Source organism: Saimiri boliviensis, chromosome 1, assembly GCF_048565385.1.
Source record: "Saimiri boliviensis isolate mSaiBol1 chromosome 1, mSaiBol1.pri, whole genome shotgun sequence".
Classification (NCBI taxonomy): Eukaryota; Metazoa; Chordata; class Mammalia; order Primates; family Cebidae; genus Saimiri; species Saimiri boliviensis.
The window spans coordinates 122,931,723-122,955,063 of NC_133449.1; the positions used below are offsets into that span (position 1 = coordinate 122,931,723).

Consider the following 23,341-nt stretch of genomic DNA (forward strand, 5'->3'; position numbering starts at 1 on the left):
GCAACAACTCAACACCACAGTGCAAAGGATCTTAGGGAAATCTTCCTGTTAAAGCCACAAACACCTCCTTCTTTCCTTTTTGAGTAATATTGACACAAATGAAAATATTGGGAGGGTTGTTGAAAGTATGGCATCAAAACGGCAGCATCTAAATGACATGCCCATTCAGGGGTTGGTCTACTGGCAGGTGAACTACTGGAAACCCACTGGCTTAAGCCCCAGAGCAGTCCTTTGGGACCAAAGGGCAGAGCTCAGCCATGCCAAGTCCCTACTCCTAGATCTTCAGGCTCAGCCAAAGTGTTTGAGCCGGAGGTAATAGTGAGCAAAACCTGTTCCATGACCCCATCCCATTCGCCCAGGGGTCTCACCGGCAGCTCAGCACCTCTTCTGGCTTCAACATCCTCATGGTTTCCATCTTGGACTCAGTGCCTTTCTCCATGAGGGTCTTTAGCTTGCGTTCATAAGCCACTTCAGGCATCTTGGTGGACCAGTCTCTCAGGAAGGTTGTCCTCCGGTTGCTAATGGAACTTTCCTGTAACATGGGATCTAAGACAATGCTTGGTCGACCGAATGGGTTTGGCCTCTGACTGGACTCTGGGGCGATTCCATCCTTGATGTCTAGGTCTGAAATTGGACAGATGTCATCAAAGAGTTAGATTGTGGGAGACGCGAGATTTGGGGTAGGCAGGAAGGGAATGAGGGCTGAAGGAATGCCTGAGCTTCAAACAATACCTGTTTTGAGATATGAGGTCTTTGCATGGCTTCCATAGGTTCTCGCCACATGCCTCCCCCCACCCTTTTTTTTTTTTTTAAGATGGAGTTTCCTCACAAGCTGGAGCTCAGTAGCACAATCACAGCTCACTGCAGCCTCTATCTTGCAGGCTAAAGTGACCCTCCTGCTTCTCCCTCTGAGTAGCTGGGCCCATAGGCAGATGATATCACTCCTGATCAATTTTTATAGTTTTGTAGAGATAGAGTTTTGCCATATTGCCCAGACTGGTCTTGAACTTCTGGACTCTAATGGTTCACCTGCCTCAGGCTTCCAAAGTGCTGGGATTACAGGCGTGAGCCACTGCACCCAGCCCAGGTTCTCCTTCATTTGCTCAATCCTTCCCCACCACCCTCCTTTCTCCCTGCCCTGTTCCCACTCCCTTCCTTTCCCTCCTTCCTCCTTTCCACTTCTTTCAATCTGTTCTCCCCATCCTCCCCAAAGGGAGTTCCCCTAAATGGGATGAGCCTAGAGGAGGTAGCCTAGAAGATAGATTCTGATATGTCAGGGAAGGTATCAGAAGAGAAAAGCTTTGAGCTGGGGTTGAAAGGGCGAATAGTTGATCAGTTAGAAAAGGAAGCAAAGAATCGCAGGCAGAGGAACAGAATGTGTAAAGGCCACAAATACATGAAATGAACTGGTGAGGGTCTGATATGGCCCAAATATGGGTTTTGTACCAAATAAAGTATTGCTGGACTTGCAGGGTTGCCGAACATTTTGGCTTCCCTGGGCCACACTGGAAGAAGAATTTTCTTGGGCCACACATAAAATACACTAACACTAATGATAGCTGATGAGTGAAAGAAAAAAAAATCGCAATAAAAATCTCATGATGTCTTAAGAAAGTTTACAAATTTGTGTTAGGCTGTATTCAAATCTGTCCTGGGTTCCATGTAGCCAGCCCGCAGGTTGGACTGGGGCTTGGATACCTTAATGTTTTCTTCTTGCTAAATTTTCTTCTAAGTATTTTATGTATTTTTACTCAGTAGAATGGAATATTTTCTACTCATTTCCATTTCTAACTCGTATGACAAGTATAGAGAGAAAAGTCTACTGTTTTCTAAAAACTATATTTGTCAGCTGGGAATGCTGGTTCATGTCTATAATCCCAGCACTTTGAGAGGCTGAGGCAGGAGGATTGCTTGAGGCCAGGAGTTCAAGACTAACCTGAGCAAGAAAGTGAGACTCCTTCTCTACCAAAAAAATAAAAATAAAAATAAAAATAAAAATAAAAACAACAAAAAAAATGAGGGGGTTGTTGTGGCACATGCCTGTCATTCTAGCTACTTGGGAGGCTGAGGTGGGAGGATTGCTTGAGCCTGGGAGGTAAAGGCTATGGTGAACTGTGATCACACCACTGCACTCCAGCCTGGGTGACAGAGAGAGACCCTGTCTCAAAAATAAAAACAAAAACAAAAACAAAAGCTATATTTGTTTAGTATACCAACATCCACAGTACATTTTATTACTTTTTAACTAGAATTTCATGAGTTTTGCAGATGTGCATTCATATCAGGGGGCAAAATGAAAATATTGTTCCTCCAATATGTATCAAAATTATATATTCTTCTTAGTATATATTACATTTGACAGACCCTCTAAGACGTTGCCAATAATGATCATAGGGATTATGCATCATTTTGTTCCTGATTTTAATTTAAGTAAATTTGGCAGTGTATCATTTAGAATGCTATTTGCCCCTGGTTGGGTTTTATGTTTTATAATATTTTAGTGGTTTTATCCCTGGTTAACATAGAGTTTTTACTGGTGATAATTGCTTGATTCTATTCTTTTTTTTTTTTTTGCCATCTTCTGATATCATTTTTTTTCCTTTAATATGTTGAGGTAATAAATTGTGTTCTTTGATATCCCAATAATGAACCACTTCTCACCTGCTGTAATAAAGCCGACTTGTTTGTGGTGGAATTCATTTTGGACATTGTCCATTTGATGTATTTTCATACATTGACTATGTTTGCTAAAAATTTTTAGATTTTTGCATCTTTATTATTGTGGGATTGGCCAACCTTTTTGGTATAAGTTTTAATATTAAAGTTCTGCATTAATTTAATAGCTTGTTAAATTAATGCAGAAACGTCTATATTTTATACAGCCTGTAATAGTTGAAATAACATTAGGATTATTTGTTCTTTAAATATTAGAACCTTGCATGAAATCATTTGTCTTAGTGCCATTTTTTTTGTGTGTGGGAAAATGTTAATTATTTTTCAACCTTCACTGCAGAAATTACTCTGTTCAATTTTTCTGTTCTTTATTGAGCCAATTTTGATAATACATAGTATAATAGGAAATCATCCATTTCCTTTAGGTTTTAAAATGTATTGTCTAGAGGCATATTATTCTACTATAATTTTATAATTCTTTTATTTTCTTTGTATCCTTTCTCATATTAAATCTTGTATATTTTTACTCTTCTTTTTAACAAGGCTTATGATAACTTCATGGCAATTACTTTCATGTCACTTGTTTTTTCAAAAAGCTAGCTTTTTATTTATCCTTTTAACTACTTTTGATCTTGATATTATTCATGAATCCCAGCCAGTATTTAATATAATAATTTTTTCTTTTTCACAAAAATTCTTTCTTCTGCTTATTAAATTAATACAAATGTTGGCAATTTCTTTTATTATTTGTTTTATAAAGCCTTACTACTTTTAGTTTTTACTGTAAATTTTCTTCTGAGTGTATATTTTGCCTATGTCTCATAGTTTTTGGTATGAAACAGACTGATTTCATTAGTTTTTTTTTTTTTTTATACAAGGGCAATTTGAATGTGTGCTTTTATTTCCAATTTTTAAAGTTGAGGGTCATTTCTAATTATTGATTTAGGATGGTGTAGATGGCCCTAAAATTTTTACTTTTTTGAATGTTAATTTTTTTGTGATAAGCACACAGGTGATTTTTGTAAATATTGTTTGGATATATAAAAATATGTGTTCTCTATTCAGATGTAAAGTTATGGTTTGTTAATTGCATTGTTACATTCTTCATGTATTTCCTGTTATTGTCTATATGATCTTCTATTTGGCTCTGGAGGAGATGTATTAAAATTTACCCCTATATTGGGGAGAGGGGGAGGGAGATGTGGGTTGGAGGGCTACCTATCAGGTACTATGCTGTATTAGCCTGTTCTCATGCTGCTAATAAAGATGTACTCGAGACTCGGTAACTTATAAAGAATAGAAGTTTAATTGACCCACAGTTCCACATGGCTGGGGAGGCCTCAGAATCATGGTGGAGGAGCAAGGGACGTCTTACATGACAGCAGGCAAGAAGAACTTGTTCAGGGGAACTCCCATTCATGAAACCATCAGATCTCATGAGACTTATTCACTATCGTGAGAACGGCACAGGAAAGATTTGCCGCCATGATTCAATTACCTCCCAGTGGTTTCTCCCACAATATGTGGGAACTGTGGGAGCTACAACTCAAGATGAGATTTGGGTGGTGACACAGCCAAACCATACCATACGCTCACTACCTGGGTGATAGGATCATTTATACACCAGGTGTCAGCAACATAGAATTTACCCATGTAACAAACCTACACATGTATCCCTAGAACCTAAAAGTAAAAAAAAAAAATAAAATAAAACAAAATAAAATAAAAATTACCACTATAACTGTATCTTTAACAGGTTCTCCCTGCATTTCTAAATGTTTTGTTTTATTTAGTTACTACATTTTTAGTGCATGTAGGTTTATGGTTATTATTCTCTTTCCCATTTAAAAGGATGTCCCTCTTTTACCCTATGTGTTTTTTTAGCCTCAGTTCTAATTCTTCTACTTGCATTTCCTTGTTGTTTCTTTGCTTTTCCTTTTGTCACCAACCTTTCTATCTCACTTGGTTTTAAACCTGTATCTAGATTTTGATTTTAAATTACTTCCTAATACGTAATTTATGTATATAAATTACTTTCTAATATGTTCTCTCCTAGAGAATCTTCTGCAGATGAAGAAATGCATGGCTGATAAAAATCTCTAAATATTTCCAAATCTACAAATATAATTCATTCATTTGACAGTGACTTATGTGAGTTGGGGCCAGTATTATGGGGGTCTTTACTCTTAGTAATGCATTTGTGCTGTTCCACTTCAGGTTGATGTCAGCCTGATTGTTTTCTCCTTGTAAGTAAATTATTCTGTCTGTAATCTTGTAAGATTTCATCAACAAAGTTCAGGAATTTTATCAGGTTATTCCTAGTGGGAATGAATCTAGACCTGATACAATTATATAAATGCAGAGACAGCAGCCTGAGGAGTGGGTGTGACCTGCCCAAGGTCTCACAATGAGTTAGTGGCTGAATTAGGACTCTTTATGGCACATGGTGCTCCAGCATGGTAGCTGGTTCCTGACAGGATGATAGGGTCAGGTGGCCTCAGCAGTCCGTTTGTGTGTGGAGAAAATTGGCGTTGTGCTCTGGGAGGATCGTAAGCTGCACAGTCTCTCTGACACAAATAAGGAAATTCCTTGGAGAAAGGGCAATCACCTTTCCTGAAACATCTGATCCTTTTCTGTGCAAGCCGGGTCTCATGCAGGAAAGAGCGGTAGCAATATGAAAGGTAATGACAATTACATAATTAGCTAACATGTGTTGAGTGACTCACATACCAGGCAGTGTTCAAGGGCTTTCTGGCAGTGGGGACCCTTAAATCCCACAACCACGTCATATCCATTTGACAAAGGAGAACATTGAGGATCAGAGAGATCAGGTAATGTGCTCAAAATGGCACAGATAATTAGCGGTGAACCCAGGACATGAGCCTACATCGTCAGAGCCTTTTTCTGGAAGCCTGTCCTGGCCATTCTTTTGGACAAAAATGACTCACATTCCTGGGTTTGTGGCTGAAGAGAGGTTATATTTCTAGTGAGCCATGTCTGGGATACCAGAAGCTTGCTCTGTGCTCTTGGAGACAAAAGGGGCTATGGCCTTCTAGCCCTGTGCTTTAGGAATGTACCCTTGGCCTGGCATCTACAGAATATTCTTGACATAGGTGCCCAGGGAGGGAATTTCCTTTCCCAGTCTAGCCACTCAGAGACCTTGCCAAGATTTACTTTGGCAAAGTGTTACAGTCGTTTTCCCAGGATCTTTTCCTGGCTCATAGCCAGAGCAACCTTTCTAAAATTTAAATCCAACTTGGTAATTTCCTTCTTAAAACTTTTCAGTGACTTGCTATTGCATTCAATATGGCTTATGTTTTGGAAATGCCAATCTGAGTCTTCTGCCTTTAGCCAAGATGGAGTAGCAGGGATTAAATTTATCCTTCCACCTTAAGCAATTAAAAAGCTGGGCATTTCCTATGAAGTAGCAGTTTGTAGACACTGGACAGCACGCAATGCAGGGCAGTGATCCTTGAGTAAGGGGAAAGAAATTAGGGGATCCCATGATTGCCGCAGCCTTCAGCTGGAAAATGCCTCCGGGTTGCAGCAAGGGATCGTGAGGAAGCCTAGACACAGCCTGGCAGTCCCTTTTAGTTGGGAAGAGACAGCAGATAATTTAGGTAAACCACAACAGCTGGAATAACAGGAAAAAGCTGCACCAAGAACTGCAGAGTTATGCAGACTCCTCTCAACTGAGGACTAATCAGCACGAGCTGGAAAGGGAACTACCCTGATGAAAGATTTGGTAGACAAGAACACTGCAACAGCTAGTATAACATACTCTGTTATGTTTGCCAAGGCAGGGGCACATTAAGAAGAGACACAGAAGTTTTGAAACAACTCAAATTGAAGTTCTAGAGATGAAAGTGACAATATTTGTAATCAAAATGCTATTGGATGGGATTAACAGCAGATTTGAAGGTATAACACCAGAAACTATAGGATATGAAATGCAAAGAGAAAATGAGAAAACACTGAAAGATGAAGAAAAACGTAAGATGAATTGTGAGACTTTACATATGTGTAATTGGGGTGCCTGAAAGAGAGGGGAGAGAAGGGAGGAATGATGAAATTTTTTGAAGAAACAATGAACAAAAATTTTCCAAATTTGATGAAAAGTATAAACCAAGAATTTCAACAAATCCCAAACACAAACACAAGAAACATGAAGCAAATGACACTAACGCACATCATAAGCTCCTTTCTTTAAAGAAAATCTTAGAAACCAGAGGAAAAAGATACATTACAGAAGAACAAAAGTTAGGAAGAGAGCCAGTTTCCCATTGCAAACAAGCTAGAGGACAGTAGAGCAACCTTTAAAGTATTGGAAGAAGAAAGGTTGACAATCTAAAATTCTACACTCAGCAAAAGTGTTTCTCAGAAACAAAAGTGAAATAAATACCTTTCTGGATATACAAAAGCTATATGAATTGATTATCAACAAATACATACCACAGATATGTTAAAGAAAGATCTTCAGGCAGAAGGAAAATTACTCCAGACAGAAATCTGGATCGATGCATAGGAAGATGAGCACTAGAAATGTTAAATGTGTGAGTAAATGCAAAAATCTCTTGAAAACATAATTGCTTAGGGTAAAAATAATAACACCTGTGGGGTTTATAATACAGAAAAATATAATGTGTGGCAACAACAGCTTGTAGACAAGGAGAGAAGAAATGGAAGTATACTCTTGTAAGGTTCCTATGCTTTACATAAAGTGAATATAGATTGTGCTAGTTTACAGATGTATACTATACACCACAACCGAATCAGTAAAATAATTTTTTTTTTTTTGAGATGGGATCTTGCTCTGTTGCTGAGGCTGGAGTGCAGTGGCACAATCTCTGCTCACTGCAACTTCTACCTCCTGGGTTCAAGTAATTGTCCTGCCTCAGCCTCCTGAGTAACTGAAATTACAGGTGTGCACCACCATGCCTGGCTAATTTTTGTATATATATATTTTTAAACAGAGTCTTTCTCTGTTGCCCAGGCTGGAGTGCAATGGCACAATCTCAGCTCGCTGCAACCCTCTGTCTCCCGGGCTTAAATGATTCTCCTGCCTCAGTCTCCTACGTGTAGCTGGAACTACAGGCATGCACCACCATGCCTGGCTAATTTTTGTATTTTTAGCAGTGTCTTGCCATGTTGACCAGGCTGGTCTCACTTGTAACCTCAGTTATCTTCCCACTTCGGTCTGCCAAAGTGCTAGGATTACAAGTGTGAACCACCGCACTGGGCCACAACAAAGAATTATAGCTAGGAAGCCAATGAAGGAGATGAAATGGAATAATAAACAATATTTGATTTACAAGAGGGCAGAAAAAGAAGAATGAGAAAGCAAAGAATGGATGGAACAAATCAGAAACACATGTGAAGATGGTAGATTTAAACCCAACCATTTCATACTCACATTCAGTGTAAATGATCTGAACATCTTAATTAGAAAGATGCAATTGTCAGATGGAATGGGGGATAAAAAAGCAAGACCCAATCATATGTTACCTACAAGAAGTTCACTTTTTAATTTTTATTTCTCCAGTTTTATTTAGTATAATTGAAAAACAAAATTGTATATGTTTAAGATGTACGATGTGATTTGATATACATATATATTGTGAAATGATGTACATAACATGTTAGTTAACACATTAATCACCTCACATAGTTACCTCTGTGTGTGTATGCATAGTGAAAACACTTAAGATCTGCCTTCTGAGCAAATTGCAAGTATACTCTAGTCACCATGCTATACACTAAGTTTCCAGATTTTATAACTGAAAGTTTGTGTCTTGTAACCAGTATTTCCCAATTTCCTCCACCCTAGTCCCTGACAACTACCACTCTACCCGATGTCTGTGAGTTTAACTTTTTAGATTCTGCATCTGTGAGCACTTAGGGCATTTGTCTTTCTCTGTCTTGCTTATTTCACTCAGTATAATGCTTTCTGGTTTCACCCATGTTATTACAAATGGCAGGATTTCCTTCTTTTTTTATATAATATAAATGTTTAATCATATTTCATCATTTGTGTTTACATATATATGTATATACACACAGAGCACACACATATGTGTATATATGTTTACACACACATTTTCTTTATCCATTCCTTCATCAACGGATACTTAGATTGTTCTCATGTATTGGCAATTGGGAGTAATACCGCAGTGAACACGGGCGTGCAGCTATCTCTTTGAGGCATCTTTGTTTCCTTCAGATATATACTCATGAGTGTGATTTCTGCATATAATAGTCCTATTTTTAAGTTTTTTAGGAACCTTCATTCTCTTCCCATAATGGCTGTGTCAAATTATATTCCCACCAACAGTGCACAACAGCTCCCTTTTCTCCACATTGTAGCCAATGCTTGTTATTGCTCGTCTTTTTGATAGTAGCTATTTTAACAGAAGTGGGGTGGTATCTTACTTTGGTTTTTATGTGCATTTCCTTAGTGACTGCTGATGTTGAGCATCTTTTAATGTACCTGTTGGCCATTTCCATGTTTGCTTTAGAGAAATGTCCTTTTAGGTTCTTTGCCCATGACTACATCAGATTATTTGTTCTTTTGCTATTAAGTCTCATGAATTCCTTGTATGTTTTGAATATACATATCAGATAGATGGTTTGCAACTATTTTCTCTTATTCCATAAGTTGCCCCTTTGTTTATTTCCTTTGTGTGCAAAAGTTTTTTAATTTGATAGAGTCCATTTGATAATTTTTCCTCTTATTCCTTGTGCTTTTAGTGTCATATCCTAAAAGTCATTGCCAATACCAATGTCAGAGAGTTTTTCCCCACGTTTTCTTATAGAAGTTTCAGGATTTCAGGTCTTTCACTTAAGTCTTTAATCTACTGAGAGCTAGTTTTTGTAAGTGGTGTACGATAGAGGTTCAATTCCATTCTTCTGCATGTAGCTATTCAGTTTGCTAAGCACCATTTATTCAAGAGACTGTCCTTTCCCCATTGTGAATTCTTGGCACCCTTGTCAAATATGCAGAAGTTTATTGCTGCTCTGTCTTTTCTGTCTCTATTTTTATTCCAGTACCAAACTATTTTGATTACTATAGTTTTGTATTATGACTTGAAATCAGGAAATATTATGCCTCTAGCTTTAGTCTCATAAAATTGCTTTTGCTATTGGGAATCTTATGTGGTTCTATATAAATGTTACAATAGTTTTAAAAAGATTTCTGTGAAAAAGTGAATTGGAACGTTGATAGGCATTGCATTGAATCTGTAGATTGCTTTGTGTATGATGACATTTGACTATATTAATTCTTCTAACCCATGCACAAATATATCTTTACTTTTGTCTTTAATGCCTTTCACCAATGTCTTATCATCTTCAGTGTATGGATCTTTTGCTTCCTTGGTTCAATTTATTCCTAAATATTGTTTTTGATGCCGTTGTAAATGAGATTCTTTTCTTTGTCCTTTTTTTTCAGGTTGGTTGTTGTTAGTGTGAAGAAACAGAACTGATCTTTGTACGCTGATTTTGTATCCCATCACTTTACTGATTTTGTTAGTTCTAACAGTTATTTGGTGGTGGCTTTAGGGTATTCTACATATTAAAAATGTCATCTACAAAGACAAGTTTCCTTTTTCCTTTCTCATTTGGATGCCCTTTTCTTTCTTTCTCTTGTCGAATTGCCCTGGCTGGCACTTCCTCTACTAGACTGAATAGAAGTGATAAGAAGAGGCAACTTGTCTTGTGCCTGATATTAAGAAAAAAACTTTCAGCTTTTCATCAGTGAGTATGATGTTACCTCTGGGCTTGTTATATATTGGCTTTATCACTCCTTCTATACCCATTCTGTTGAGAGTACTTATCATGAAGCAATGGATTTTGTCAGATGCTTTTTCTGCATCTATTTCAATAATTGCATGAGTTTCATCCTCCATTTTGTTAATGTAGGGTATTACATATATTAACTTGCATATGTTGAACCGTCTTTGCATACCAGGGTTAAATCCCACTTTATCATGTTGTATGATCTTTTTAATACGGTGTTGTATTCAGTTTGCTAGTATTTGTTTTGAGAAATGTTTCATCTATGTTTATTAGGAATACTGGCCTGTAACTTTCTTTTTTTGTAGTATCCTTATCTGGCTCTGTATCAGTAAAACGATAAAATGAAGGAAAGGGAACAATTCCAAACCTCTTTTACAAGAGGTTGTTCTGGTATGTGGTGTTTTTATAAGATGTTTGAAATTATCCCCTTCTCTTCATTTTTTTTTTTTTTTTCAGAAGAGTTTGAGTCTTCTTTAAGTGCTTGTAGAATTCACCAGTGAAGCCAGCAGGTACTGCAGTTTTCTTTTTCTTTCTTTCTTTCTTTTTCCTTTTAGACAGAATCTCACTCTGTCACCCAGGCTGGAGGGCAGGGGTGCAAGCTCAGCTCACAGCAACCTCTACCGCCTGGGTTAAAACAATTCTCCTGCCTCATCTTCTTGAGTAGCTGGGATTACAGGTGCACGTAACCACCCCTGACTATTTTTTGTATTTTTGGTCGAGACAGGGTTTCACCACGTTAGCCAGTCTGGTTTCGAACTCCTGACCTCAAGTCATCCACCCGCCTCAGCTCCCAAAGTGCTGGGATTACAGGCATGCACCACCATGCTAATTTTGTATTTTTAGTAGAGACAAGGTTTTTCCATGTTGGTCAGGCTGGTACTGAACTCCCCACCTCAGGTGATCTGCCTGCCTCGGCCTCCCAAAGCGTTGGTATTACAGGCATGAGCCACCATGCCCAGCAAAGTTAGGATGCCTATTTGAGATCTTTTGTTTTTCTTAATGCAGGCATTTTTCTGTATGTATCCCTCCTATAACTGTGCTTGTTGCACCCATGAGTTTTGGTATGTTGTGTTTTCATTTTTGTCTGTCTCAAGATATTTTTTAAATTTCCTTTTGCTATTTTCTTTGAGCCATTTGTCAGAAATGTGCTATTTCATTTCTACGTATTTTTGAATTTTCTAATTTTTCTCATGTTATTGATTTTTGGTTTTATAACTTTGTGGTAAGAAAAGATAGTGAATATAATTACAGACTTCTTGAATCTGTTAAGATGTGTTTTGTGCAGTGCAATAAAATTAGAAATCATGACCAAGAAAATCACTCAAGACCACACAATTTTGCTGGACATGGGGGTTCACGCCTGTAATTTTAGCACTTTGTGAGGCCAAGTTGGGCAGATTGCTTGAGTTCAGGAGTTTAAGATCAGTCTGGGTAACATGTCAAAACCTCCTCCATACAAAAAATACAATTATCTGGGCATGGTGGCATGCATCTGTAACCCCAGTCACTTGAGGGGCTGAGGTGGGAGGATTGCTTGAGCATGAGAGGTTGAGGCTGTAGTGAGCCATCATCCTGCCACTGCACTCCAGCCTGGGTAACAAAGTGAAATCTCATTTTAGGAAGAAAAACACCATACAATTTCATGGAAATTAAATAGCCTGCTCCTGAATGACTTTTGGGTAAATAATGAAATTAAGGCAGAAATCGAGAAGTTATTTGAAACAAATGAAAACAAAGATACAATATACCAGAATCTCTGGGACACAGCTAAGGCAGTGCTAAGAGGGAAATTTATAGCACTGACCACTCACATCAAAAAGTTAGAGAAATTTTGATTTATCAACCTAACATCACAACTAAAATAACTAGAGAACTAAGAGCAATCCATCCCCAAAGCTAGCAGAAGACAAGAAATAACCAAAATCAGAGCTGAACTGAAGATGATTGAGACACAAAAAAAATTTAAATCACACCGCCATGTGTGTACCTATGCAACAATCTTGCATGTTCTTCACATGTACCCCAAAACCTAAAATGCAATAAAAAAAAAAGATCAAGGAATCTGGGAGTTGCGTTTTTTTTTTTTTTTTTTAATTTTAAATTTTAAGTTTTAAACATAGAGACAGGATCTCACTATGTTGCCCAGGCTGGTATTGAACTCCTGGGCTCAAGGCATCTGCCCATCTTGGCCTCCCAAATTTTTGGGATTACAGACATAAACCTCCATACTTGGCCTGGTTTTTTGAAAGAATTAATACCACAGATAGACCACTAGCTAGACTAATAAAGAAGAAAAGAGACAGGATCCAAATAAGCATAATTTAAAACTACAAAGAAGATATTACCACTGACCCCAGAGAAATACAAATAATCATCAAAGAATATTATGAAAACACTCTGCACATAAACTAGAAAGCCTAGACAAATACACCCCCTCAAGATTGAGCCAGAAAGAAATGGAATCCCTGAACAGACTAATAATGAGCTCCGAAATTGAATCAGTAATTAATCTACCAACAGCAAAAAAAGCCCAAGACTGAACGGATTCACAGCCAAATTCTACCAGATGTAAAAAGACGAGCTGGTACCATTCCTACTGAAATTATACAAAATAATTGAGGAGGAGGGACTCTTCCCTAACTCATTCTATTAGGCCAGCATCATGGACACAACAACAACAACAAAATAACTTCAGGCCAATTCCTTGAACACTGATGCAAAAAGCCTCAACAAAATACTGGCAAACTGAATCCAGCAGCACATTAAAAAGCTTATCCACCATAATCAGGTAGGCTTTATCCCTAGAATGCAAGGTTGGTTAAACATATGCAAATCAATAAATGTGACTCATTACATAAGCAGAACTAAAGACAAAAACCATATGATTGTCTCAATAGATGCAGAAAAGAATTTTGATAAAATTCAATTACTCCTCATGTTAAAAACTCTCAATAAACTAAGTACTGAAGGAACATACCTCAAAATAATAAGAGCCATCTATGACAAACCAACATTCAATTTCATACTGAATGGGCAAAAGCTGGAAGCATTCCCCTTGAAAACCAGCACAAGAAAAGGTAATGCTCTCCCTCACCACTCCTGTTCAACATGGTATTGGACTTCCAAGTCCTGGCCAGAGCAATCAGGCAAGAGAAAGAAATAAAGGCATCCAAACAGGAAGAAAATAAGTCAAACTATCCTTGTTTGCAGATGATATGATTCTATAAAAAACTCCATAGTCTCATTGCAAAAGCTCCTTAAGCTGACAAAAAACTTAAGCAAAGTGTCAGAATACAAAATCAAAGTACAAAAATCACTAGCATTCCTACACACCAAAAATATCAGGCTGAGAGCTAAATCAGGAACACAATCCCGTTCACAATTGCCACAAAAAGAATAAAACACCTAGAAATACCACTAACGAGGGAGGTGAAAGATCTCTACAAGAAGAACTACAAAACACTGCTCAAGGAGATCAGAGATGACACAAACAAATGAAAAAACATTCCATGCTCATGGACAGGAAGAATCAATACCACTAAAATGGCCATAGTGCCCAAAGCAATTTATAGATTCAATATGATTTCTATCGAACTACCAATGATATTCTTCAAAAAGCTGGAAAGAAACTACTCTAAAATTCAAAAAGAGCCCAATATCCAAGGCAATCCTAAGCAAAAGGAACAAATCTAGAGACCTCACACTAACTTCAAAGTATAGTGCATGGCTACATTAACCAAAACATCATGATGCTGGTACCAAAAATAGGCACAAAGACCAATGGAAGAGAATAGAGAGCCCAGAAATAAGACCACACACCTATGACCATCTGATCTACAAAGTTGACAAAAATAAGCAATGAGGAATGGACTCCCTATTCAATAAATGGTGCCAGCATAACTGGCTAGCCATATGCAGAAGATTGAAACTGGACTCCTTCCTCATACCATATATAAAAATTAACTTAAGATGAATTAAAGACTCAAATGTGAAATCCAAAACTATAAAATCACTGGGAGACGACCTATGTGATACCATTCTGGACATAGGAACAGGCAAAGATTTCATGACAAAGATAACAAAAGCAATCACATAAAAGCAAAATTTAACAAATGATATCTAATTAAACTAAAGAGCTTCTACACAAGAAAAGAAACTACCAACAGAGTAAACAGACAACCTGAAGAATAGGAGAAAGAAATTTCAAACTACACATCTGACAAAGGTCTAATATCCAGCACCTATAAAGAACTTAAACAAATTTACAAGAAAAAAAGCATTAAAAAGTGGGCAAAGGACATGAACAGACCCTTTTCAAAAGAAGATATACATGTGGCCAGCAAGCATATGAAAAAAACCCCTCAACATCACTGACCATTAGAGAAATGCAAATGAAAACCACAACGAGATACCATCTCACACCAGTGAGAATGGCTATTACTAAAAACTCAAAAAATAACAGATGCTGGTGAGGTTGTAGAGAAATGGAAACACTTATGCACTTCTGATAAGAGTATAAATTTGTTCAACCATTGTGGAAAGCAGTGTGGTGATTCCTCAAATAACTGAAAACAGAATTACCATTTGACCCAGCAATTCCATTACTAGGTATATACCCAAGGAATAGAAATCATTTTTATATGATTTATAAACACATGCACACATATGTTCATTGCTGCATTATTCACAATAGCAAAGCATGGAATCAACTTAAATGCCCATCAATGGTAGGCTGAATAAAGACAATATGGTACATATACACCATGGAATACTATGCAGCCATAAAAAGAACAAGACCATGTTCTTTGCAAGAGCATGGGTGGAGCAAAAGGCCATTATCCTTTAAAAACTAATGCAGAAACAGAAAACCAAAGACTGCATGTTATCACCAATAAATGGGAGCCAAATGATGAGAACACATGGCCACACAGAGGGGAACAACAGACACTGGGGCCTACCTGAGGGCGGAGGGTGGGAGGAGGAAGAGGATCAGGAAAATAACTAATGGGTACTAGGTTTAACACCTGGGCGATGAAATAATCTGTACAACAAACCCCCACGATAAGAGTTTACCTATGTAACAAAACTGCATGTGAACCTCTGAACATAAAAAAAAGTGACTTGCGGTTCAACATATGATCACTTCTGGAGAATATTTTATGTACATTTGAGAAGAATGTGTATTCTGATAAAATGTGTAAACATATGTTAGGTCCATTTGGTCTATAGTGCTGTTCAAATCTGCTGTTTTTCTTATTAATTTTCTGTCTACGTGACCTATCCATGGTTGAGAGTGAGGTGTTATGGTCCCTATTATTGTACTGCTGTTTATTTCTCCTTTCAGTTCTATTAATATTTTCTTTATATATTTAGATGCTCTGATGCTAAGTGAATAAATATTCCAATTGTTATGTCTTCTTGATCAATCAATCCTTTATTATATGACAACCTTCTTTTTTACCTTGTGACAGTTTCTGACATAAAGTCTGATATAAGTACAGCCACTTATGCTCTCCTTAGGTTGCCATTTGCATGGAATATCTTTTCCCATTTCTTCTTTTTCAGACTATGTGTGTCCTTAAAGCTAAAGCGTGTCTCTCATGGGCAGCAAGTAGTTGGATCTTGTTTTTATTAAATTCATCCAGCCAGTCTATGTCTTTTAATTGAAGAATTTAATTCATTTATATTTAAAGTAATTATCAATAGGTAAAAACTTACTGTCATTTTGTTCACTGTTTTTTGACTGCTTTGTAATTTCTTTGTTTCTTTTCTCTCTTGATGTCTTCTTTTGTGATTTAATAAATTTTTGGAGTGGTATGTTTTTATTTATTTCTCTTTCATTTATTTACTATAGGTTTGTTTTTGTGGTTACCATAAGGCTTACATAAAACTTTTTTATTTTTTTGAGATGGAGTCTCACTCTGTCACTCAGGCTGGAGTGCAGTGGTGTGATCTTGATGTGATCACCACAACTCCTGTCTCCCAGGTTCAAGCAATTCTCCTGCCTTAGCCTCTCAAGTAGCTGGGACTACAGGCACATGCCACCATGCCTGGCTAATTTTTGTATTATTAGTAGAGACAGAGTTTCACCATATTGGTCAGGTTGGTCTCAAACTCCTAACCTTGTGATCCACCCGGTTCATCCTCCCAAAGTGCTGGGATTACAGATGTGAGCCACCGTGCCCAGCCATAAGACATTTTATGGTTATAACATCCTGTTTTAAACTGATAACAACTTAACTTAGATCATATACAAAACCTACACTTGACATTCCACCTGCCATTTTAGGTTATTGGTATAACAATTTACATGTAATTTGTATTGTGTATCCACTAACAAATTATTATAGTTATAGTTAATTTTAACACATTTGTTTTTTAGCTTTTATACTAGAGTTTAAAGTCATTTATACATCACCATTTCAGTATTAGAGAATTTGAAATTTGACCACAGATGTATCATTTTTTTGTTTCACTTGCTGGTGTACCCTAAGTCTTGTTGGTTTTCTTTATTCTTTTTCATTCCTTTTTTAACTCCTCTGACTGAATAATGTCAAATGACGTGTCTTTAAATTCACTGATTCTTCTGCTTGATTGAGTCTGCCATTGAAGCACTCTATTGAGTTTTTCAATTCAGACATCTTGTTCTTCGGCTCCAGGAATTGTTTTTTGGCGTTTTAAAAATGGTTTCTATCCCTTTGTTGAATTTATTTTGCCCAAGTGTTGTTTTCCTGTTTCATTTAGTTGTTTTCTTGTGGCTCAGTGAACGTCCTTAAGAGAATTATTCTGAATTCTTTGTCAGTCAGTTCATAGAGCTGCATTGCTGTAGAATCAGCAAATTAATTTCTTTTAGTGATGTAATGAAGAAACTCTATTTGTTTATTTGTAGAGATGGGGTCTCACTATGTTGCCTAGGCTGTTCTCAAACTTCCGGCTTCAAGTGATACTCTTGCCTTGGCCTCCCAAAGTTCTGATATTATAAGCATGAGCCACGTTGCCTGGCCCAAAATTCACTTTAAATATAAAAACATAAACAGTTAAGGAAGGCCAATATGGCAGTCACAGAGGTTGAAAGCAACTGGTGATTCTTATAGTGGATGAGAATCACAGTTAAGCTAAGATACTGGTTGTGGAAATGGTGGGGAAGAGAAAGAGATTAAAGATATTAAGGAGGCAGAAGCTATAGGACCCATTAACTGGTCATGAAGGGTGAGTGAGGCAGAAGTGGTAGGATAGACTCTGACATCCAACTTCCACATTGAGATAGAATCATTTCCTGGGATGCATGTAATGAGAGGCACTCAGGATGTGCATTGCCTATGGCAATCCAAGCTAAAGTTGGACATGGTGTATGTGACTGTTTCTAGGCCCTTCCTAGGGGCTACTTTGTTTTGAACTTGCCTGCCAATTCAGATTATACCCATTCATTTTAGTCCTCTTGCCAGTCTACACAAGAGGCTCTCCTTACTGTGCCTAGGCTCAGCCCTGACTAGGTCCTGGGTGCCACATCTTGTTCCTAGATACCTCTGGGAACAAGGTTGCCACAGATTGTTCCTATATCCCTCTGAGCACCTTTTGCACTTGGGCTGGCCCATTCGCAACCACATCATCCACTGGCCATTGGTCTCATGACATCAGTAAAGAGACATGACTTCAGTAAAGAGACATGACTTCTCCATTCTCCAACAGAGTGGACTGCAGGGAACCAAATGTGTGACAAGTCCACCTGGCCTGCTGGCATCCTTGTGCATGAGATGGAAAAAATTATTTAATCAGCTGATACAGATTTCTTTTAGGTAACTAACTGTTTAAGAAAATGTCTTGATAAATAACTTGGAATAAGACAAATGAAACACAGTTCTCTTCAAGTAAAAAGTCAATGGGAAAGTGTTAGGTGGGGAAGGCAGAGGAAGGAGGAAAGAGAAGAGGGAAGAGAGAGGAAGAGGGAGAACTGAGCAGTACGAAGACTTGGGTGAGGCAAACAAGGTGTCCAGGGTGCAAAATTTAAGAAGGGTTCACTCTCAGACTCACACAAGTGCATGACTGTCATCTGAGAGTGAGTGCTGCTTTAAATTTGGTGCCCTGAACTCCTGGCTCGCCTCACCTTACCCAGTCTTGGAGTTGAGAAAAACATCGGGGGCTACTTCTGCAAAGCCATGTACCTAGGGAAAAATCTCCTGGTGGCAGGGGATAAAGGACTTTGGAAAACAAGGGGGTCTAATAACCAACCTCTAATTTGTTTGCTGTATAATTCTGTGATGTAATTCTTTCCCTCTGTTTTCCCCAAACCTTCAGTGAAATCTATTTACTCACGATGGCTTCATGTGGGAGGTTTTGGGAGAAATCAAAGAGACAAAGCTGTTCTGTACCTTGGCTGGCATGGAGCAGGAGAAGACAGCAGCCACTGGAAGCAAGATTTACAGAAGCTCCAGGGCCCGGCAGAACCAGGACTTTGGAGACAGACATGACACTGGAAGTCATAAAAAATTTGGAAAAGGTATGGGGCCTATTGGCACATGCCAATCTAGTTTATTTTAAAAATAAACTTTAAATATTTTAGAATAATTATGGTGTATTAGTCGGCTCCCTCGAGGGTCAGAACTAATAGGATAGATGTATATATGAAAGGGAGTTTATTAAGGAATATTGACTCACACGATCACAAGGTGAAGTCCCACAATAGGCTGTCTGCAAGCTGAGGAGCAAGGAAGCCAATCCGAGTCCCAAACATCAAAAGCAGGGAAGCTGACAGTGCAGCCTTCAGTCTGTGGCCAAAGGCCCAAGAGCCCCTGGCAAACCAATGGTATAGATTCAAGCTGAATCTCTATCAAAAGCTAAAGAATTTGGAGTCTGATGTTCAAGAGCAGGAGCATCCAAAGCATGAGAAAGATGAAGGCCAGATGACTCAGCAAGTCTGGTCCTTCCAAGTTCTGCCTGCTTTATTCCAGCCGCTCTGGCAGCTGATTAGATGGTGCACACTCAGATTGAGGGTGGGTTGGCGTCTCCTAGCCCACTGACTCAAATGTTACTTTCCTTTGGCAACACCCTCACAGACACTCCCAGAAACAATACTTTGCATCCTTCAGTCCTATCAAGTTGACAATATTAACCATCACATATGGATTTGCAGAAAAGTTGTAAAGAAAATAAAAAGGATTCCTGTTTATCCTTCATCCATTTTCCCTGAGTGATAACATCTATGTCCATGGCATGCTTGTCAAAACTAAGAAATTAACATTTCTTGGGACATGATAGAACCTTTTTGGATTTCACCAGTGATGCCCCTAAAGTGCTATTCTAAGAGTCAATCCAGGACCCTAAACTGCACTGAAAGCCAGAGGCACTTAAATCTTACAGGGAAGTGACTGCAGTTTGGTCACAGTGGCTTTGGTATATTATGTGAAAGGGGGAAAATATTTTGTTGTCGTTGGGCACAATGGGGGCAATTTTACATATGAGAACTGACAGCCTCTGCTCAAAGGCTCTTGCGCACTTTTCTCCTGGGCTAATGGAATCCCTTCCAGATTTCTCTTTTACCCTACACCTGTGTCCCAAGGAGACAGACACAACCAATGCATCTGTTTTGCCAACACCACAGTACAGATCAGCTGAAATTTTAGCAACATTTTTACTTATAAAAAGCCACTAACATTTATTCAGCACCGCCTCTTCCTCAGGCTAGGTGCTTTTCAAGCATCATCTCGCTTAAACCCCACAGCCATCTACGAGGCAGGTATTGTTATTGTCCCACTTTATAGATGAAAAACCAGACCCCAGAGATGGAATAAGTTGCCTAGGATTATACCACTCTAAGTTCCTTATAAAGTGGTACAGCCGGGGTCAGGACCCAGGCAGTCTTTGAAACTGGGGATCTGGTACAGCCTAAGCTTGTCCTTTCTAGACATGAACAACACCTGGCAGGTTTCAGGCCAGCAGGAGTGGTACCTTCTGCAGTTGACAGTGTCAAAGTGTTTAATTAGATGATTTGTAACTCATGAAGTTGATGCCACCAAAATGGCTTCAGGAATGTGGACGCATGAGGGTGGTTTCCTGAGAAGGGAACTCTCAGGAGGGGGCAGAGCCTTGACAGTCACTTGCTTCCTGTCCACATCACACCCAGGTTGCCAAGAGAACCCATGCCGGTTTCTGACTCCTGTGTGCACAATGGTTGGATTGACGTGGATGCTACTGTTCTAAGAATGGCATAAGCTTTGGGTCCCTCTTAGAGAAGTTTATGGAGGAAGATTCTGGAGGCCTGGGCCAAGGTTCTTCCCTTACCAGATTTCCTGGGGCTATCCCGGAAGTAGCTGCCAGGGACCATGCTGAGGCGTTTTCCCTTTTGCTCCACTCCATAGAGCCTTCGGTAGGAGACGATGTCCCCCTCCTTCCTGAGCCTCTTTCCTAACGCCTTTGAGGAAGCAAGTGAGAAGTCACACCCCAGTTATAGGACCTGGCTCCCCCTCCCCGCCCATCGCAAGAAAACGAGCAGCAATTTCAAGGATTTGCTGAAAGGCAGGCAAAGGCGAGCAGGGAGAGAGCTGCCCAGGCCCTGGGAGAGGTCAGAGGGGCAGGGTCTGCCCATGGGCACTTGCTCACCAACGCCTCCCTCTTCTCCCGGCTGTATCTCGGAGGGGTCCCAGGGGCCCTGGAAACACAGGCCCTCGAAGGCCATTAGGTCTGGGTAGGACTGCCCTGTTACCCAGGAGGCTCCTGTCCCTCACTGAGCCACGGTGTTCTCATCTTCCAGGAGGCCTTCCCGAATAGTTTCGGGGGATAAATGTGGGCGAGGGAGGATGTGAGGAATGAAACTACGGAGAGGCAGCGACTGGGTGGCGCAGCTGGAAAGGGTGGGGGAAGGGTGGGAGATTTCATTTGCGTGTTAACATGGGATCAGAGTGAATTTCAGGACTTTAAAATTTAAAAACTAGTCAGACATCATGCAGGAGAAAAGCGGGGACCCGTCCTCCATTTGGAGACCCCCGGGGGTGGGGGTTGTGTGTGGGGGGGTGGGGATTTGGGGGTGGCGCCACGTTACCTGCTGGGAAGGCTCCCCTGCCTTGCGGTTCCCTCCTGGTGCCTTCACGATGCCTTTGCCTTTCTGCTCTTCCTTCTTTTCATTTCCTTTCAGGCCTGTTACCACTTTGGGCTTTTGCTTCTGCAAAGACAAGGGAAGAGAGCGCTGAAGCCACCCCTGTGGGGACAGCGTTGCCTCCATTCCCCCGAGGAAAAGGCCACCTGGTGAGGGGCTGCCCCTCCCCTTGGCAGGCTTTAGCACACACACTCTAGGGCCCATCCTTACTGTCCCTCTGCTTCCGAATGCGCCCTGTATCTGTGTCTCCGCCGGCAGAGCGATGTTCTAAGCCTCAGTCCTGGTCCTGGCCCTCTCCACCTCAGAATCCATCAGGGGCTCCCCACCACCCCCCACATAAGGGCCTCACTCCCTAGCCTGGTAGGAAGCCTCTCCAGCCACCACGTGGCCTTACCAGCCTGACTTCCCTGCCCCTGCCTCCAGCCTGGAGCCACAGGAAGGCTGTCCTGATTTCGAGCAGGTGCTGCGGATCGAGACCTCAGGGCCTTTGCTCAGCCCGACTCTCCAGGTCCGCCCATCCTGTCTTCCTTGAGTGGTGGTCACCACTGACCTTGCCTTTCTCTTTCCCCAGGTATTCTCTACCACCCACCCAGGAGCTGAGCGCACCCTGCCCTAAATGGAGTTCCTTGTGCATGGCACGTTCCTGGCCCTCCTGATCGCACAGTGGAGGCAGGGAGGAAAGGGTCCTTAGGGATCTTCAGGGTCCCACAGTGCAGGAGCCCAGCCGGGGCGCCTAAAGGGTGGGCCACCCAGGACGCATCCCGCCTAGTCTGTAAGTGTTAGGGGTGGGTGCCAGAGCATCATGAGAGAAACTGAATAGACTGGATCTCCTCTGGGATTGTGCTGCTTGTGGTAATGCGGAGACGCGGCTTGGGCTGCAGTCTCCAGGTCCCACCGCCTGGATTCCTGCTCTATCCATGGCTGAGAGCTGAATGACCTTGGAAAGTTTCTGGTATTTCCGTGGCTTAGTTTCCTTGTCTGAAAGGTGGGCCTAATATTAGGACCTACTTCATAAGGTTACTGAGCTCATTAACTGAATTACTACTGCATGCACCTGCAATGCCCTCCATGAATTACGCGGGGCAGATTATTATGCAGAGTGGGAGGAAGGGAAGTTTCCATAAGCCGTTTGGGAGTGTGGAAGGAAGCTGTCCAAGGGCCTGCTCCATGTTGCAAGTTGTCTTCTAAGGAAGGTGATGCTGGTTAGCTTCAGGGTTTTGTTTACCTTAGTGGAGAAACAGCACAACTCAGAGCCAAGGCTGCATTTTCAGGCTGTGAGGAGCTAGGATGAGCCATCTCTTCCAGGGCAGCCCCTTTCACCAGCCCCCACTCAATCCTCAGCTTCCCCCGAGGTGTCACCTGAGTAGCTCCCCACATAGGCCCAGTTTTGGGGAAAACGAGCAGAATTGACGTGGCAATGCCTTAGACCCAAGGAACTACAACATTCACAGGTTTAGCAGCCTCCATGGCTGAGACTTCAAACCTCAGGGGTCTTCGCCGATGCCAGATGGCTCACAAGGGGAAATGCACAGGGGAAATACTATGAGCAGCCTGTTGGGGGAAGAGCCTGGATGGCCAGGCCAGACCCCAGGAGAGAACAGAGGAGGCCACAGAGGAACCTGAGAGGTGCAGATAGACCCCGACCATTTCACTAGAGGGTCCCTCACCACCTGCAGCTGTCTGAGACCTGTCAGGACATGTCATCCCCTTCTCTTAGAAGCTTCTTTAAAAACCCAGATGCTTCTGAGAATGGTAATGATGCTTGATGACTTAATTAGATTTCCC

At 40.4% G+C, this 23,341-nt stretch overlaps 1 protein-coding gene across 2 annotated transcripts in view; it reads right to left on the reverse strand.

Annotated features, from left to right (window-relative positions):
• C1H16orf78 (chromosome 1 C16orf78 homolog) overlaps window positions 1-23,341 on the reverse strand; it is a 28,404-nt gene that overhangs the window by 2,416 nt on the left and 2,647 nt on the right. The window contains exons 2-5 of one of the 2 annotated variants that reach the window (XM_003937251.3): window positions 21,503-21,622; window positions 20,746-20,875; window positions 4,648-4,653; window positions 369-618 (exon numbers count right to left, since the gene is read on the reverse strand). In XM_003937251.3, the coding sequence (XP_003937300.1) occupies window positions 369-618; window positions 4,648-4,653; window positions 20,746-20,875; window positions 21,503-21,622 (506 nt within the window). Of the gene's footprint in view, window positions 1-368; window positions 625-4,647; window positions 4,654-20,745; window positions 20,876-21,502; window positions 21,623-23,341 lie in introns of both variants that reach the window. The other variant, XM_039460854.2, reaches the window with a different exon arrangement.